Raw genomic sequence first — 19,703 nt, 5'->3', positions numbered from 1 at the left:
ACAACAACAATTTAAAATTCATTTCCCTTTTGAGGTAATGCAGTCAGGCCTTTAACAGAAAAGGGACACACTTCATTTAGGAGTAAAACAGGTCGTGTGAAAGTGGTTGTCCTCATTTGCACCTTGACATGCTTGCTGAAGTGGTGTGAAAATATTCAACAAAGTCCAGTGGAAATTACTCCCAAGTAAGTATAGGACCAGGGGCAGATCTATTATAAAACTAAAGAAGCTTAAGCTATAGGCCCTGAATCCCAGAGGGGTCCCAGATTGCTTAATTATTTTTCTTGGTCTAGGAAACCCTATTTGAGTCGCGTGACTCAAATTGATTGCTTTTTTGTTGTATATATTTCAACAATCCCAAAGTTTGAGAGTCAGGAGCTCAGAGGTTGCAATTGTGTGGCGATCTGTCGTGGAACAACCCCATCGAAGAAATTACTACAAACCTTGTAGCTGGTTGCGAAGGGGCCCCCAGGACAGTCCAAATAATTTCAGGGCCCCCAAAATCTAGATCCATCACTGTATACAACTGCACATTTGCTGATTAAAATATTTACTCAGAAGGAAGCCTTCTTGGGATTATTGAACAGAGCATGTTCTCAAGTAAGTGTGCCTAGGATTGAAGGAAAGTAACTGTAAAGCGGGTGGCGCCGTGGGTTAAACCACAGAGCCTAGGACTTGCCGATCAGAAGGTCGGTGGTTCGAATCCCCATGACGGGGGTGAGCTCCCATTGCTCGCTCCCTGCTCCTGCCAACCTAGCAGTTTGAAAGCACATCAAAGTGCAAGTAGATCAATAGATACTGCTCCGGTGGGAAGGTAAACGGCGTTTCCTTGCGCTGCTCTGGTTCGCCAGAAGCGGCTTAGTCATGCTGGCCACGTGACCTGGAAGCTGTACGCCGGCTCCCTCAGCCAGTAAAGCGAGATGAGCGTCACAATACCAGAGTCGGTCACAACTGGACCTAATGGTCAGGGGTCCCTTAACTCTCAGCACCCTCAATAAACTACAGCTCTTATGACTTTTCAGGGGGGAAGGTTTTTTCCAAGTGGGAAGGTGCTGCTTAAAATATACAGTGGTACCTCGGGTTAAGTACTTAATTCATTCCAGAGGTCCGTACTTAACCTGAAACTGTTCTTAACCTGAAGCACCACTTTAGCTAATGGGGCCTCCTGCTGCCACCACGCCGTCGGAACACGATTTCTGTTCTCATCCTGAAGCAAAGTTCTTAACCCGAAGCACTATTTCTGGGTTAGAGGAGTCTGTAACCTGAAGTGTATGTAACCTGAAGCATATGTAACCCGAGGTACCACTGTAATGCCAATGGGACCTTTATCTCTTGGGGGATGGGCACGCATATCAGAAAACATTGCACTCTGCAGGTGCCTAGAGGCACACTCTTCTGATAAAAGCTCTTCCTGCCTCCGGAGAGGGAGAGAGAGAAAAAAAACTGGTCTTTGTTATCAACTTCTAGGCGCCAGAGGGGATTGCCAGACAGGCAACAAACACACTTCCCTGCAACCTCAATATCCCTTTCTATCATTCCTTTTTTTTTGGCGTTTCCATTGTTCCATTGTTGTTCTCAGGTGCTTTGGGAATGGGGAAGGCACTCTGGGTTGAAAAGGGGAATGGGGAGAGAAGGGAGGAGTGAAGAAAGTTGTCTGTAGGGGCGCCGTGGTCCTGGGGGCGAACTGCACCCGGTGTATTTCAGCCTGTCGCACGCAGCAGCTGAGAGCACAGGCGCAGTTCTCGGAAGGGAAAGATGGCAACCTCAGCTGGCCATTTGAGGGCGAGGGAGAGGTGTTGGTTTTTTTTTGTCTCCTCCTTTCCCCGCCATCCTGGGACTGTTGGGTCAGACGCTCTTGCTTCCGGGACTTCGCTCTACTGGGGAAGGAGGCATGGATGAAAGCAACTGCAGCTCTCCGGCAGCATCGCTGGGGATTTGGAGAAGATCTCCATCCGTCTTGGAAAGTGGATCCACTTCTCTTGGAGCCAGGGAGTCCCTGAGCTGAGTTTGGAGGCTCCAGGTAAGCAAACCAGGAAGGGGAGAGCCCGTGCCTCTGATGGCGGGGGCCATAATGGGTTTCCAGAAGGAAACCGAAAGGGGGAAAGAGAAAGAGAAAGAGGAGACTCTCCAGCTTCTCTGAGCAGCGGTTGGGTGGCCATCTGTCATGGATGCTTCAGCTGAGATTCCTGTGGGGCCCCTTCCAACTCCATGATTCTTTTTTAAAATATTTTTTTATTAGGTTTTACAATTTTATATTCAGCCCAATCATCATAAACACAATAATAAAAATAAATAAATCCAAGTCTCTCCACCCCCCTTGACTTGCCCCAACCTCCTCTTCTGATTCTTTAAAAGTTTGCTCCTTCTTCTTATTTTGTTTGCCTTAATTTAGAAATCTTTCAACTAAATGTTCTTCTGTTCTTATCCTTTTTATACCAAATCATTCCAAATTACACCTTGCAAATTTTTTTTGGTAGTTTTCCCAATTATTGCTCCGTAATTTATACACTTCCCCCCTTAATTGTAAGTGTTTGCTCAAACCTTGCTAGTAAGTGTTTACTCAAACCCTACAATTCTATGATTCTAACTCTGCCCAGATCAATTAGTTCAATTTAGGAGGGCGTCCTTATGGGTGAAAGTCAGGAGGGCGAGTTTGAAGGGAGAGGGGGTGTGGAAAGAGAAGCATTTGGATTTGTAGCTAGTGCGCCTATATGCAGATTTTAACTGATGCTTTTTAGTTGGGTCTTGAGATGCAAAAAAGCACCTTCAAAGGACTTCGCTTGGGTATATTATTATTATTATTATTATTATTATTATTATTATTACCTGCACGCTGAACCAGCAAGATTTTAGGGTATGGTGTTTGGAGGAGGGATAGAAATCTGACTTGCGGGGTCTCCTCACTTGGAACCATCAAGGGAGGAAAGCCTTTTCTGAAACTATCCTTCTTGCTTCTCCACAGGCTGCGGAGAAAAAAAGAGTATTTTTTGACTCAGCCAGCTCTTGCTTGTTTCGGGATCATCCCAAACTCCTGGCGGAGGAAGAGAAATGGCGAAGATGGCTCAAGTAGGGGAGATTTGGGGGTTTCTGGTGGGGCGGGTGAAAGATGGGGGGAGAAAGATTCTTACCCTAGGGGCAGGTGTGGTGGCAGTGGGGGTAGGGGCCAGGCCAAGAGCACATCAGGTGAAAATGGATTCAGGTGTTAAGGGGAAGAGCAGCACTGTATTGTATCTGAGGTACTAAAATGCTTCATGCCATGTTCCTTTAAGAAGGGCCAGTGTGATTTGCCATATTCTGAAGATAAGGGATTGATGCTGAGCAAACAATGGTTAGCCTATGGTCCCCTAATAAGTTCTTGGTTTGGTTATGGCTGCATTCTACATCTAACCTGGCTTTCTCCCACCCTGTGCCATTTCATTCTCACAACAACCCAGAAAAGTAGGCTGGGCTGACTCCCCATTACCGCTCTGAAGGTTGGTTACATGTTCTGTACTTAACTGTCTTTTCCCCTAAATTGAGAGTGGTCTTCAGCTCTCAGTCCTCTCACATTAAGATCTGCTCCTGTGCTCCCCCGCCCTCCCAAAAAAGATTTTTAAAATCTTGGTAGCATAATTCAGAAGGGGGAATGAGTCTTTTTGTTGTTTGCTATTGTTATATATATATTGTTATATATATATATTGTTATATATAAGGGACGCGGGTGGCGCTGTGGGTAAAACCTCAGTGCCTAGGACTTGCTGATCGCATGGTCGGCAGTTCGAATCCCCGCGGCGGGGTGCGCTCCCGTCGTTCGTTCCCAGCGCCTGCCAACCTAGCAGTTCGAAAGCACCCCCGGGTTCAAGTAGATAAATAGGGGCCGCTTACCAGCGGGAAGGTAAACGGCGTTCCGTGTGCTGCGCTGGCTCGCCAGATGCAGCTTGTCACGCTGGCCACGTGACCCGGAAGTGTCTGCGGACAGCGCTGGCTCCCGGCCTATAGAGTGTGATGAGCGCACAACCCTAGAGTCTGGCAAGACTGGCCCGTACGGGCAGGGGTACCTTTACCTTTACCTTTATTGTTATATATTAAAAAGGGTGAGTCAGAATCTTTGCTGATCTACTGCAGATCACTCAGATTTCCAGACCACCCTTGTTGTATTACACTCCTGCAGTTGAGAAACAGCGTTGCCTTTGGCAAAAGCCAGGGAGTTTTGTTAAAAGAAATGCTATACTGTATGCATCTTTACCTGAGCCAATAAAAATATATGTGGTACAGTTTTAAGAACAAGTGTGCCCTGCACTACTTCTTCTTCTTCTTCTTCTTCTTATATTATGTTATTTAATCTTGAAGTATTACCCTGGCATTATCTGTTTTTTTAAATATTTTAAGTTTTTTATACAAAATGAAGTGAAAAAGTAATATATGCATGTATGTGCATATATAAATATATTTATATTTATGATTCTTATATGCGCTAATACATATATGATTATTAATAATCTACTGTGATCTGTATAAACTCATTTCACATATCAATATATTTATCCAGACAAAGTGTGCCTCAATAAGCAAGCCACTCATATGTTGTGAGTGCTGTCATGTCTTCAGTCCGTTGATTATTAAAGGGGAGCATATTTTTGTTCTTCCACTTTATCAATTGCCAGTCTTTGGGTTGTAGTTAGGGCGCACAGAATCCATTTTCATTGTTCAGTTGTCTACTTCCATATAATAGGTATATAATTCAAAATAATCTGAATTTTTTTTATAAATTTTCTGTACTGTCAAATTTATACAGTTCAACACTTTCTCCCAAAATTTAGTGAGAGCAGGACACTGTAAGAACATCTGTTTCAAAGAGGCATTATCCTTATCACATCTCCAACAAAGAGTTGCATTTGACTGTCCTTTTGTATGTAAATGTAATGGAGTCTAAATATTATTTTCTGTTGTATAAGTTTAAGATCCACCGATACCTTTGCTACCACAATTGCCCAAGAGCTTCATGGCCACATGAGGGTTTGAACCCATTTCCCCACCCACGCCGAACCTTGCCCTAACCACTACACAACACTGTCTCTCATGAGCTATCACTGCAGACTCCGAGTGAGGGTCTTTCTTTTTTTTCATTCCTGCTGTTCCAGGTACCTGAAGCCTTGGTAGAGGTGACCGTACATTCCAGCGAAGGGCCGTGTCTGCTTGCGGGCCGTCGCCAGAGAGCCTTGTGCAGGAACGCCATGCAGGAGAGCTGTAGCTCTATGGCCTCCCTCGGTAAGGATTCTTTAACAAATATATAAGTCACAAAATCAGTCCACTCCAGATTAAACAATGTCGGCACGAGTCACCGGCTCGTCTCTCAAATTGTTCAGGAGTTTCATGAGGTTGTTGAGCATTTTTCCTCTCGCCTGTAGGCAAAACCTGCAGTCGCTCAGCCGCAGAGTTTGTTGCTGGCAAGTGAAAGATCCCAGAATGAGTTCCTGCTGGCACAGGGCTGGCATCACAGGTTGGCAGCTGCTGAGGGGCTCCACCCCAGTGACGGCATGCAGAGGGACGGGAGGCCAGCTGGCTAGCCCTGGCTGGGCTGTCTTCTTCCAGCTGTCCCATTTCAAAGACCATTGCCTCAGCTCCAACCTAAATCAGCGACCCGGGCTTCTGAGCCAGGGCACACTATCAGCAGATCAAACTGCGCACACAGAATAGGTGTGAGGCTTGTGGAAGCATACTACAACTACAGATTTATTAATCATAAATCTGGACAAAGAAACATGTCTCTCTCTCTCTCGTCATCTCAGAGAGAACAGGAAAAAGCAAAAGCTATACACAACGGAAGTTCCCAGCAAGCTGTGCTGGAATGTAAACAGACATGTTCCACACGTCTGCTCCTTAAGGTGGAATGGAAATGTCAACATCGACAAGAGTCCCCTAGCCCTGCGGCTGCAGCCCATGGAGGGAGTCTTGCCCAAGAGACTGCCAAAATCTGGAGCTGGCATTGCCCCAATGTATCCAGGGTTGGGGCTGGGAAAGACCTGAAATCCAATTTGAAACAGCCCTGCCCCAAATAAACAACACTCACCCAAGCGAACCCCCCCCCCATTAAAACCATAGGGACCTGGCCAACACCCTTGTTCCGTATATACACAAAGTATCAAATGTGGTGGCAATAATAATAATAATACAACATGCATACGGCTTTGTGTTTCCAACTCAAGACCTATTGAAGAACATCTCATCCAGTTCAATCTTTGAAAAACAGCTTTGAAAAACGTTTTCATATTCTCCAGTGTGCTACCCTTGCCGTTGTGGCGGCACGGGGTTGCCGTTTTGTGATTGGAGTTACGCTACTTGTTGAACAGTTCATTTATCCAGTCTGTATAACGTTTACTGCACATGTAACTTAAGATAAAAAGGTAAAGGGACCCCTGACCATTAGGTCCAGTCGTGGTCGACTCTGGGGTTACGGCACTCATCTTGCTTTATTGGCCAAGGCAGCCGGCGTACAGCTTCCGGGTCATGTGGCCAGCATGACTAGGCTGCTTCTGGCGAACCAGAGCAGCGCACGGAAACACCGTTTACCTTCCCGCCGGAGCAGTACCTATTGATCTACTTGCACTTTGACGTACTTTCAAACTGCAAGGTTGGCAGGAGCAGGGACCGAGCAACGGGAGCTCACCCTGTCACAGGGATTTGAACCACCGACCTTCTGATCGGCAAGCCCTAGGCTCTGTGGTTTAACCCACAGCACTATCCGCATCCCTTGTTAAGATAGAGTTGTACATTTATCCACTCCATGTTTACAATATCTCCAGGCTTTGTTTTGCACATGGCACCTTAGTATGTTTGTTGTTTGAATGGTTATAAGTCTATCTTTATTCTAGCTCTTATTCTAGTAAATTTGGTTTTATACTTATAAGCCAGTTTGTGGTGTTGTTGTTTTGTTGTATTATTAAACACCCTTGTTCCACCATAAAAGGGATGTTCCTGCCGCCAGGGTTTGCAGGCTTTATAGAGCTTCCCCAGCAACTGATGCACACCTAGCTGGGGCTTCAGGTGTTTCCAGTGCTGTTTGCCTGCCCAGGGTCCTGGTCCCTGCCCTGCTTTCACAACTGCAAGCAGGTCCTGGTCTGGAGAGCCAGTATAGCCCACAGATGCAGCAGGTGGAGGGGAGATGGAGGTCCCTCAGGAAGTGGCTGCAGTCAGGTCCATAGAGCTGCTGTCAGACTTCGTATTTTATTTGCCCTTCATCCAAGGTCCCCCTGCACTCTCTCTCTCTCTCTCTCTTTCTCATGTACTCTGCTCAACTCTGTCTTCCTCTTTGTGCCCACCTTAGGCACGTTCCCTGCCCAAGGCTCCGAACTGCTCAGCCGTCTGGATCGAGGGGAAGACGCTTGGGTCCCAGATCTCCAGAGCTCTGAGGAGAGTGCAGAGGAAGGCCCAGTGAAACCAACGCTGAAGCGATGGCCGAAGGCAGGGATGTGGTGGGATCTGTACAGAAGCCCGGTGAAATACACCAGTACATCAGAAAGCTCAGGTCAGGATTGTCTAGAGCAGGGGTAGACAACATAAGGCCCGGGGGCCGGATGCGGCCCAATCACCTTCTAAATCCGGCCCGCGGACGGTCCGGGAATCAGCATGTTTTTACATGAGTAGAATGTGTCCTTTTATTTAAAATGCATCTCTGGGTTATTTGTGGGGCCTGCCTGGTGTTTTTACATGAGCGGAATGTGTGCTTTTATTTAAAATGCATCTCTGGGTTATTTGTGGGGCATAGGAATTCATTCACCACCCCCCAATACAGTCCGGCCCACCACATGGTCTGAGGGACGGTGGACTGGCCCACGGCTGAAAAAGGTTGCTGACCCCTGGTGTAGGGAAGCCCTTTGTTTAGACAGCTTCTATGGAACACCATAGAATCCCAGAACTGTCGATTTGGAAGGGGACCCTGAGTGTCATCCAGTCTGACCCCTGCAATGCAGGAATCTCAGCTAAAGCATCCATGGCAGACGGCCACCCGATCTCTGCTTAAAAACCTCCAAAGCAGGGGAGGCTACCACCATTTGGCCGTGCTCCAAATCCCACCATTTCTTCCTAAGGGGGCATGGATGGATTTTATTATTTCAACTTATTATCCAGCCTTCCTGGGGCATGTTACAACCATTTAAGCACCATGTTGATGGAAACAGTTTAAAGCAATGTACAACCATGAAAATATGGCGAGTCCGAAAGAGGCACATCTCTTGCGTCCAGTGCCGGATTTACGTATAAACTAAACAAGCTATAGCTTAGGGCCCCACTCTCTTGGGCCCCCCAAAAAAATTTAAAGGGAAAATTTAAAGGAAAAAACAACTGGGTGTACATTTCCAAAATATAAGATAAAAAACAAATAAAAGAAGACCTACATACAGCAACAGTGTTTTGTGTTGTGTAGGCTCCTATGATGTAAGTAATGGGCCCCGCCTGCCAGCTTACTCCCTAAAATATCACTGGTTTGCTCATTTCTATGTATAGGGTGCCTACATTCTGCATGGACTGGTTGCATGGCAACATGTACAAATGGTTTTAGATACCTATTAGGTCCATAAATGACCCTATAGCATATATGCAACACAAAAAACAGTGACAATTTGTTGTTGACAAAGGACAGCTGGACAAATAAAGGGCCCCATTACCTTCAGTAGCTTAGGGCCTCATCAAACCTAAATTCGGCCCAGGGCGGGAGCGGGCAGGACTTTGTCCTATCCACTTTCTCCCAACCATGCATAATTTTTATAAACTTTTCCCAGATAGATTATGGTAATTCTTAGTCTATGTTCCTGTGTCCTTGTTTGTTTTTCAAGTATTCCACTTGCTCATTCTGTTAACATAAACATTACTGCTGGCACAGTTTGGCTTCCTCCCTTTCCTTGCCCTGCATGTGCTCCTTCCCAAATCTACTCTGGAGTGTTTGGGGGCCCCCGGTACCCCTAGAACAGACATAGGGGACATGCGGGGGAGGGGAAGTACCATTCTGCTGGCTGAAATCCTTGTGCCCTGTCTTAATATCACATTGAATGCAACCCACTGGATCTGGCAGGGCTACTCTCAAATAAATATACAGTGGTACCTCAGGTTAAGTACTTAATTCGTTCCAGAGGTCCATTCTTAACCTGAAACTGCACTTAACCTGAAGCACCACTTTAGCTAATGGAGCCTCCTGCTGCCGCTGCGCTGCCAGAGCACGATTTCTGTTCTCATCCTGAAGCAAAGTTCTTAACCTGAGGTAATATTTCTGGGTTAGCGGAGTCTGTAACCTGAAGCGTATGTAACCCGAGGTACCACTGTACTGAGGATTTTTTTTTTTTTTTTTTTAGTGCAAGACTACTGCTACTGTTTTGGATAGCAAGTGAAAGTAATTCCTTTCTGAACAAACATGCACATATTCATTAATTAATTGCATTTATATACCACCTTTATCTTCCAAGGAGCTCAAGGGGGTGTGCACAGTTCTCTTCCTCCCCGTTTTATCCTCACAATAACCCTGTGAGATTGGGTTAGGCTAAGAGATGGTGACTGGCCCAAGGTCATCCACTGAGCTTCCTGGCTGACTGGGGATTCGAACCCTGCTCTCCCAGGTCATAGCCCAACACTCTAACCATGATGCCACACTGCCATATGTTTCGCAACATACCCGTTTGTTCTCAGACATCTGCTGGAAGAAAACTTCTTCTCCTCCCCAAAAAAGAAAGCAAAATAAAAAAATATTTTTACCAAATAAAATATTGTCTTTTCTGCAAATTACATAGAAAGAAGGGAAGAAGCATTTTAAAGGCCAGGAAGAATAAGTCAGAAATGGAGGGAGGAAAGAACTCTTGACTGGATGGAGTAAAGGAGCAGTTTTAGAGATTTTTCAGGCTGCCTGCCTGTGACTAAAGAAATTGAATAGCGAGTGTTTTCTCCCTACTCTCCTTACTAGAATATAGTGTATTTATGCGTGGGACCCCCAATGGAATTGGTTGTCATCAAGACAGTGCATAATTTGTGAAATTGACTGCCATGAGATGTGGCGGCAGGTGTTGGGGTGGATGGCTTTTTCTCTGCTTTCATAACGATCCCACTTTTGTATATCCTTCTCCCTTCTGTTTCCTGCAGAGGACGAGCAGGAAAGCGAAGCTGAAGAACAGAAACGGCCACGTGGAGGTCGCAAGCTGACCATCCTTCGTAGAAGCATACTGGATATCTTCAAGGGAAATGGATGCCAGGGCGTGAAGCAAACAGAAGCCTCCAAGAATAGGCCTCAGCTGAAGAAGCCCCCACGAGCCCAGCTGGGGAAGATAAAGTGTAGCGCGACAGAAGTCGGCGACGTTGCTCCGTCCACAGCCAAAAAGAAGGCCTCCAGAAGGGAGCCTCAGAGGACCTGCCCGGACTGCGGCCAGGCCTTCAAAACAAAAGCATCCCTCCTCAGTCACCAGAAAACTCATTCTGGCGAGTGTCCCTATAAATGTTCTTCCTGTGGAGAAAGGTTCACAGCCAAAAAGGCCTTTGCCAGTCACCAGAGAGGCCACGCAGAAGAAAGGGGTTATAAACACCCCAGCCCAAGGAAGCACCCAAAGGCCTACCTGCGAGAAAGGCCTTTTAAATGCTCCGAGTGTGGGATGTGCTTCCAGCGGAAGCGCACCCTGACAGTGCACCTGAATAGCCATACGGCAGAGCGGCCCTATCGATGCCCCGAATGTGAGAAAGCCTTCACCCGAAAGGAGCACCTTGACAGACACCAGAAAATCCACGCGAGGGAGAAGAAGGAGGGCAGCCCTCCCAAGGGGGAGAGAGAAGAGAGGGCGGCCATTTTCCCTGGTGCTCCTGAGAAGAAACCACCTGCAGCCTCTGAGGGAACTTTCTTATCGGACCTTGGCGCTGATAGACAGCAGGGGACCCCTCCAAATCTCTACAAGTGCCAGTTTTGTGGGAGATGTATGCGGACCAAAAGTTTGCTCGTTGATCACGAGAGAATCCACAGGGAAGAGATGCCCTACAAATGTCCCCAGTGTCAGAAAAGCTTCCTTCATAAGTACAGTTTTCTCCAGCATGAAGCGACCCACTGGAGAAAGGCAGCCTGTGAGCGCCCTGTGAGAATGAACGCCAACTATACCCCCTCTGCTTCCAGAATCATCTACACGGCGGAAAGTCTCCCTGCAGTCCCGACGGACGGGGGGAAAGTCACAAATGTTTTTAACCTTTCCCAGCACCCAAGAACTCCAGGTGGGGAACGGGTCTATAAATGCCAGTACTGTGGCAAATGCCTGAGTGGAAGTGGTCCGCTCACTAACCACGAGAAACTCCACAGAAGAGGGAGATCCTATAAATGCCCCTATTGCGTGAAACATTTCTCTCGAAAGGACAACCTTCTCCAACACAAGGCAACCCACAACAAACAAAAACCTGTCGGAAGGCCCAGGTTGAAGAGTAGCCGCTCTGTACCTGAAAGAATCCACACAGAACTGCAGCCCCATACAGACCTGAGGGACGGCGTTGTCACTCGCAGCGTGGCTCGTAGCTTAAGCCTTTCCAAGCACCTAAAAACCTACACGGAGGGCAAAGTCTACAAATGCCAGTACTGCGGGGAGCACACAAGAACAAAAAGTTTGCTCGTCGATCACGAGAGAATCCACAGGAGAAAAAAGAAGCCTTACCAATGTTTGGAGTGTGGGAAAAGCTTCTATCAGAAGAACTACCTTGCTTCCCACCAGAGAGGCCATGTGAGGAAAAAGCTCTCCAAACGCTCAGACGCTGACCAAAAAGTGACCACAGACAATCCCCGCTCCCTGAAGCGTGGAAATCCTCACAGAAGGAAAGCACTGTGGCGATGCTTTAAATGTGGGAAACGCTTTGATTACAAATATCACCTCACCAGGCATCAAAAGACCCACTTGGCAGAAAAGCCCTTCAAATGTGTGTGTGGGAAAGGGTTCGTTGAGATGTGGCATCTGAAGAGACATGAGAAAACCCAGCTGAACAAGAAATGCCATGAAAAGCTCCTCAGGGCTGAGGGGAAAGGTGCCATTTTGAATTCTGCAAATGGCGTCCACCCTGAGGAGAAGAATCTGGAAGAGCTACCCGTAAACACTGAGCCACCGACAGCATCGAGCACAGTAGAAAGAAACATTTTACAGGACACTGAGGAAGAAAACACACGGTGTCTGGCGGCCTTGGCAGAAGCATCTGAGGTGGAGATTCTAGACGTTTCTGAGCAGGGAGGAACCCATTTTCAGGTGCAAGTGGAATTATCCAAACAATCCCAACAAAACTCCTTACAGAACTGCAGAGAAGAGAACGTCTCTGTCAGCCAGCCAGTGGAATCTAAGAGAAAGCTATCAGGAAAAGACTGTGTTATTGTGCGTCACAAGCAAGACAACCACAGCAAAAGTCAGCAGGTTCATCAAAGACACTGTTCCAAAAGGGCCCGTCTCCAGAGTAACACGCAGAAAAAAGCCTGTGTCAAGTGGCAGTTGAGATCACAGGCCATGATGTTAAGGAGGAGATCTGAGCAAAAGATGCAGCTAGTTGGTAAGCAGGCCAGATCCTGCTTCTGTCAGCAGGAAGAGCCAAGAAGGAAACCCAGCCTCCTGCAGGCCTGCAAGAAGGTAAAAACTTGCAGCGGCCTTCAAAGGAACCAACACACAGCTGCTTCCCCCAAAGGCAACTCAGACTCTGGCAGTTGCACGTCAGGAGAATATGATGCTGTTTCCATCGGTGGGCAAGAAGACCTGCAGGAGTTGTCACCCTTGCCTGAAAGAAGCCCTTTGCAGAGTTGCGAAAGAGCCCAAGCTGCAGATGAACTCCAGAATGCGTCTCTTCAGAACATGGAGATGTGGCCAAGATGGAACCCCAGCTCCCCAGGGGTCTGCAAGGGGGTAGAAACTTGCAGCGGCCCTCAAAGGTACCAACACACAGCTGCTTCCCCCAACAGCAACTCAGACTCCGGGAGTAGCACGGCAGTAAACTGCGATCCCCTTGATATCGTTGGGCAAGAAGACCTGCAGGAGTTGTCACCCTTGCCTGGAAGAAGCCCTTTGCAGAGCTGCGAAAGAGCCCAAGCTGCAGATGAACTCCAGAATGCATCTCTTCAGAACATGGAGGAGATGACAAGATGGGAACCCAGCTCCCCAGAGGCCTGTAAGGAGGTAGAAACTTGCAGCGGCCCTCAAAGGAACCAACACACAGCTGCTTCCCCCATAGGCAACTCGGAAACTGGGAGTTGCACGTCAGGAGAATATGATGCTGTTTCCATCAGAGGGGAAGAAGACCTGCAGGAGTTGTCACCCTTGCCTGAAAGAACCCCTTTGCAGAGTTGTGAAAGAGCTCAACCTGCAGATGAACTCCAGAATGCGTCTCTTCAGAACATGGAGGAGATGCCAAGATGGAACCCCAGCTCCCCAGGGGCCTGCAAAAAGGTAGAAACTTGCAGAGGGCCTCAAAGGAACCAACACACAGCTACATCCTCCAGTTTGCTCAGAGGTTCCCCAAAGGACTGCGAACCAGCAGAACACAGCTTCTGCTTGCCATCCCAGACAACGTTCTCCACAAAATCCGAACCAGAGACTATCAGAAGTGCTGCACTAGAGATGTTGACCACTGCTGCACTGAAGAAGGGGCCAAAAGAAGTGTTGGAAAGGGAATCCGAAGGCAACTCGGAAACTGGGAGTTGCACGTCAGGAGAATATGATGCTGTTTCCATCGGTGGGCAAGAAGACCTGCAGGAGTTGTCACCCTTGCCTGAAAGAAGCCCTTTGCAGACATGTGAAAGAGCCCAACCTGCAGATGAACTCCAGAGTGTGTCTCTTCAGAACATGGAGGAGATGCCAAGATGGGAACCCAGCTCCCCAGGGGTCTTCAAGGAGGTAGAAACTTGCAGCGGCCCTCAAAGGTACCAACACACAGCTGCTTCCCCCAACAGCAACTCAGACTCTGGGAGTAGCACGGCAGTAAACTACGATCCCCTTGATATTGTTGGGCAAGAAGACCTGCAGGAGTTGTCACCCTTGCCTGAAAGAAGCCCTTTGCAGAGTTGCGAAAGAACCCAAGCTGCAGATGAACTCCAGAATGTGTCTCTTCAGAACATGGAGATGTGGCCAAGATGGAACCCCAGCTCCCCAGAGGCCTGCAAGGAGGTAGAAACTTGCAGTGGCCCTCAAAGGAACCAACACACAGCTGCTTCCCCCAAAGGCAACTCAGACTCTGGGAGTTGCACGTCAGGAGAATATGATGCTGTTTCCATCGGTGGGCAAGAAGACCTGCAGGAGTTGTCACCCTTGCCTGAAAGAAGCCCTTTGCAAAGTTGCGAAAGAGCCCAAGCTGCAGGTGAACTCCAGAATGCGTCTCTTCAGAACATGGAGGAGATGCCAAGATGGGAACCCAGCTCCCCAGGGGCCTGCAAGGAGGTAGAAACTTGCTGTGGACCTCAAAGGAACCAACACACAGCTGCTTCCTCCAGTTTGTTCAGAAGTTCCCCAAAGGGCTGTGAACCAGGAGAACTGAGCTTGTGCCTGCCATCCCAGACAATGTTCTCCACAAAATCCGAACCAGAGACTATCAGAAGTGCTGCACTGGAGATGTTGACTGCTGCTGCATTGAAGAAGGGGCCAAGGGAAGGGCTGGAAAGGGAATCCGAAGGCAACTCAGAAACCGGGAGTTGCACGTCAGGAGAATATGATGTTGTTATCATCGGTGGGCAAGAAGACCTGCAGGAGTTGTCACCCTTGCCTGGAAGAAGCACTTTGCAGAGTTGCGAAAGAGCCCAAGCTGCAGATGAACTCCAGAATGCATCTCTTCAGAACATGGAGATGTGGCCAAGATGGAACCCCAGCTCCCCAGGGGTCTGCAAGGAGGTGGAAACTTGCAGCGGCCCTCAAAGATACCAACACACAGCTGCTTCCCCCAACAGCAACTCAGACTCTGGGAGTAGCACAGCAGTAAACTGCGATCCCCTTGATATCGTTGGGCAAGAAGACCTGCAGGAGTTGTCACCCTTGCCTGGAAGAAGCCCTTTGCAGAGCTGCGAAAGAGCCCAAGCTGCAGATGAACTCCAGAATGCGTCTCTTCAGAACATGGAGGAGATGACAAGATGGGAACCCAGCTCCCCAGAGGCCTGTAAGGAGGTAGAAACTTGCAGCAGCCCTCAAAGGAACCAACACACAGCTGCTTCCCCCATAGGCAACTCAGACTCTGGGAGTTGCACGTCAGGAGAATATGATGTTGTTGTCATCGGTGAGCAAGAAGACCTGCAGGAGTTGTCACCCTTGCCTGGAAGAAGCCCTTTGCAGAGTTGTGAAAGAGCTCAACCTGCAGATGAACTCCAGAATGCGTCTCTTCAGAAGATGGAGATGTGGCCAAGATGGGAACCCAGCTCCCCAGAGGCCTGTAAGGAGGTAGAAACTTGCAGCGGCCCTCAAAGGAACCAACACACAGCTGCTTCCCCCATAGGCAACTCAGACTCTGGGAGTTGCACGTCAGGAGAATATGATGTTGTTGTCATCGGTGAGCAAGAAGACCTGCAGGAGTTGTCACCCTTGCCTGAAAGAAGCCCTTTGCAGAGTTGCGAAAGAACCCAAGCTGCAGATGAACTCCAGAATGCCCACCAGCAGCCCAAAGTGCAGCTGACACTGTCGGGAGAAGCAGGTAACACATCTCTGCAGATCTACAAGAAGGAGAGAGGCAGTGATGAGCCACAGAGTCCGATGGCAGCAGAACCCCAAAGGCCAGCTTCTTGGGACAAGGGTGTTCCCAGGGAGTGGAAATCAGAGGAAACAGAGCCGAGGTATGAGTGCAGCTACTGTCACCAGTTCTTCGAGAACCAAGACCAGCTTGTGAGACATGAGAACGCACACAAGAGGAGGCCCTTTCTGTGCACTCACTGCGGGAAAGGCTTCCCTTCTGCACATGCCCGGACCATCCACACACGAATCCACACGGGGGAGAAGCCATTCAAATGCCCCGAGTGCGATTTTCGCTGCAGCGCGAGCACCAACCTCAACAAGCACAGGAGAACCCACAGCCGGGAGAGTCCCCACCTTTGCGTGCTGTGTGGGCAGAGCTTCTGGTTCAGCCACAGCCTCGCCGTGCACTTGCAGATGCACAGCGGGAAGGGGACGTACACCTGCGCCGACTGCGGGCAGATGTTCCTGCGCAAGAACTTGCTCATTCTGCACAGGAAGTACAAGCACCAGTCGGGAGCTGTGTAACTGGGTTGTTCAGTTGAGGGGCAGCCTCTCCCTTCTCCTGGAGAGGTCAGCTCCGAGGGCACCTGCTTGGCGCAACAGACCAACCTAAGCCGAGACTGCTATCGGCACACTTGCGTGCTGTAACTTTGGCTGCTGTTTTGATCAGGCTCCCAAGCAAACTCTTGCGACAGCCACACCCTGACTCTGAACTATGCTAGCTTATCCCTTCTTGCATCTCTCCCAGTTGCACCAGGAACCTGGGGCGGGGGGCGGGGGCAGTTTGAGCCCCGCAAACCTCTATATGGTGAAAGGACAGTGTAAGCCAATATGGGCCAGGCCCCTTGGCAAGATGATTAGGAGGGATATTTGCCTTCCTGAGCCTTGGCAGGCAGGCAGGGAGGGAGGAAAGAACGACTTTATCTCCAGTGGCTTTCCCATGTGTGCTTTCATCCCTTCCGATGCGTCCAAAATATCAAGCTTGCTTTGGCAGGTCTGCTGGGAAGGGGTATACAGATCCCTGCTCTGCCACTGATGGGCTTTTTTGGCCTGACCTTGTCTCTCACGTCATGCAGCCGTTGAGAACGGATTCTGGGCTGAGAAATGCCGCCCCCACTCCCATCTGCACTGTGACCACCATTCTGATCTGAAAGACATTTTTTTGCTCCTCCGTAAAGTAAGACTGCTTTTTTAATCCAGCCTACATCCTCCTTTGTCTGTATGTGACACAACTTGCCTGACCCAGCTGTTGTCTGGTTGTTAGTTCTTGAAAATCTCTAGGTCCAAATTTTTTAATGTCGTTTTCCTGATAAGAACCCCTGCCGCTTTTGCACCAGACACCCCTATCCATGGCACAAATAACCTCCAAAGTGGGAAGAGGGTGTATGAAAAAAATAACCCCCTCAACCTGCCTCCAGGTTGGGGATTTATCCTGTGCGCTTTTGTTCTCCTACTTCATACCTCCCGCGTTAGAGCAGGGATAGAGGGGGGCCTTTGGTCCTCCAGATGTTTGGTGGACTACAACTTCCATCACCCCTGACCCTTGGCCATGCTGGCTGGCTGGGGCTGATGGGGAGTTGTAGTCCATTATCTGCCACGGAGCAAAGCTTGGTGAGACCATACACCTTCTACCCTTCCCACAAGAAATTCAGTCCTGATGGGCTCTCCCTTAATGGCCTTTTAACACATGTGGATGTAGGAAAACGCAATTTCCGCCTGAATAAAAACCTGTTACATACAGATCGGTGTCTTTGCCTCTGTCACACAAAAATACACCACAGGTTTATACTGTTGGTCCATGGGAACTTAGGGAGCTACTTTGTGCTACGTCAGACCATTAACCTGTCTGGCTTAGTATAGACTTTTGGGCAGGAATTTTTCCTGGATTGAACCAGACACCTGCCCTTTCTTTGTTGACATTCTGTCTTGAGAACAAACAGCTCAGTCACCTCAGCAAGTTCATATTCTGGCCATTATCAAGAGTCATATCTCGTCTGTCCTTGGTAGTAAGAGGTATACAGTGTCTCAGATTCCAAGGCTGAATGCGGCCCTCTGCGTTCCCCTATCTGGCCCTCAGAATTCTCCCCAGGCCATACCCCTCACAGGTCTGCTTTTACTTATTTATTTCCTACATTTTTTTAACCACTCAACCAGTGAGGTTTTCTAGCTGACTGTACAATGTTATAACCGTGACATGGAAAATATACAGTCGTACCTTGGTTGACAAACGCCTTAGCAGTCAAATGTTTGGGCTCCTGAATGCCGCAAACCCGGAAATGAGTGTTCCGGTTTGCAAATGTTATTTGGAAGCCGAACGTCTGGTGGGGCTTCTGTGGCTTCCAATTGGCTGCAGCAAGCTCCTGCAGCCAATTGGAAGCCGAGCCTTGGAAGTCAAATGTTTTGGAAGTTGAATGGACTTCCAGAATATATTCCGTTCAACTTCCAAAGTACGACTGTAATACCTAAGGCAGAATAAAAAACTGCTGTGGATAGCAGTGGCGTAAAAGATTGAAGGCATCCTAAAATGTTGATTTAGAAGCCTGGGAGCATAAAGCAAGTATTTTTACCTGGTTGCTGAAAGGCCACATGTCATGGGAGCCATCAGTGAAAAGGAGGCTGAATGGAACATGGTCCGACCTTCTCAAGAGGCAGAGCAGTAGTATAAACTCAATCATGCCTTTGTAGCCACTGCCACACACAAGCTTCTTTTAAAGTTAGATTTTTTAAAAATTAAAATTTTACAAAGCAGTCAATTTTTTTAATTCAAATCCTTCTAAGTGTCAAAAACTGCTTTTTTTAACGTAAAAAAATGTATTGATATAAACACATACAAAATATGGTAAAAGTGATGAACTACACATAAGCTTTATGCTAGGTTAGATGGTTTGTCCATTTAGCCCAGTATTATGGACTCAAGAGATGAGGAACTTGCAGCCTTTCAAACGTTTTGTTCTTAACTGAGCTTTCAGAATGAGAGAGAGGAATGTCAAAGGAGATAATAAAAAAATAGAGTGAAATAGCAAGCTCCACCCCACCCTCTGCATACCCAACCTGAGGCCCTCCAGATGTTTTGGCCTACAACTCCCATGATCCCTAGCTAACAGGACCAGTGGTCAGGGATGATGGGAATTGTAGTCCAAAACATCTGGAGGGCTGAAGGTTGGGGGTGCCTGGTCTAGAGCAGCATTCTCAGAGAAATGCATTACACCACGGTTGCTCATGAGAATGTGGCAGATGTCACATTCTGGTGGCCCTCCAGATATTGATTGCCTCCAACGCTCATTAGCTGTGGTCAACTGTCTGGGATTATTGGCAGCTGTAGTCCAGCAACACCTGGAGGTCCACACAGGTTCCCCCATCCCTGGGTCAGATCTCCAGAGTCTCACCCTGAGGCCTCTCTTATCGCTTGCTACCTGATCCTTTCCCCTGGAGAGACCTAGGATCAAATTTGGGACCTTCTGTCTGCAGAGCATGTGCTAGTTTTGCAATATTTCAGAAAATGAAAAATCCAGACACAAATGTTGAGCTTTTCCAGGCAAAGTTTTGTTGGCCAAAGTTGTTCAGCCTTTTTTCAGTGATTCTCAATGGCCAAATCCCAACCTAGCAACCCTAGCATACACTCTGCCACTAAAGGCCCATCTGCACTCTACAGTTAGAGCAGTACAATGTCACTTTAAAGAGTCATAACTTTCCCCAAGGAACTGTAGCGTGTGAAGGGTGCTGTTAGGAGCCCTTCGCAGACCTACAATTCCCAGAGCAGTTTAACAATCAGTCCCTCTTCCCAGGGAACTCTGGTTGGCAGGGGCTTCCCTGAATCCTGTAGCTGGCAGAGGAGGGAACAGAATACAGTGGTACCTCAGGTTACATACGCTTCAGTTACAGACTCCGCTAACCCAGAAATAGTACTTCAAGTTAAGAACTTTGCTTCAGGATGAGAACAGAAATTGGGCTCCGGCGGCGCGGCAGCAGCGGGAGGCCCCATTAGCTAAAGTGGTGCTTCAGCTTAAGAACAGTTTCAGGTTAAGAACAGACCTCCGGAAC

At 48.2% G+C, this 19,703-nt stretch overlaps 1 protein-coding gene across 1 annotated transcript; it reads left to right on the top strand.

The window, feature by feature from the left end:
- The first annotated feature begins 1,953 nt into the window (after nt 1-1,953).
- Nucleotides 1,954-17,365, top strand: LOC310757333 (uncharacterized protein). Its single transcript, XM_083602653.1, has 5 exons — nt 1,954-2,020; nt 2,963-3,066; nt 5,121-5,247; nt 7,304-7,504; nt 10,102-17,365. Exons 2-5 carry the CDS (start codon nt 3,058-3,060, stop codon nt 16,185-16,187), a joined length of 6,423 nt encoding a protein of 2,140 aa, XP_083458779.1. The 5' UTR covers nt 1,954-2,020; nt 2,963-3,057; the 3' UTR covers nt 16,188-17,365.
- The last annotated feature ends 2,338 nt before the right edge of the window (nt 17,366-19,703 follow it).

Source organism: Podarcis filfolensis (assembly GCF_964270895.1).
Source record: "Podarcis filfolensis genome assembly, chromosome: 2".
In the NCBI taxonomy this organism is placed as follows: domain Eukaryota; kingdom Metazoa; phylum Chordata; class Lepidosauria; order Squamata; family Lacertidae; genus Podarcis; species Podarcis filfolensis.
This window is presented reverse-complemented; position numbering and strand designations above follow the sequence as displayed.

Excerpts from the sequence above, each read along its gene's own strand:
- LOC310757333 (XM_083602653.1), top strand. Across the intron at positions 5,248-7,303 it reads TAGCTCTATGGCCTCCCTCG|GCACGTTCCCTGCCCAAGGC; the intron begins GTAAGGATTCTT and ends TGCCCACCTTAG. Across the intron at positions 7,505-10,101 it reads CAGTACATCAGAAAGCTCAG|AGGACGAGCAGGAAAGCGAA; the intron begins GTCAGGATTGTC and ends TGTTTCCTGCAG.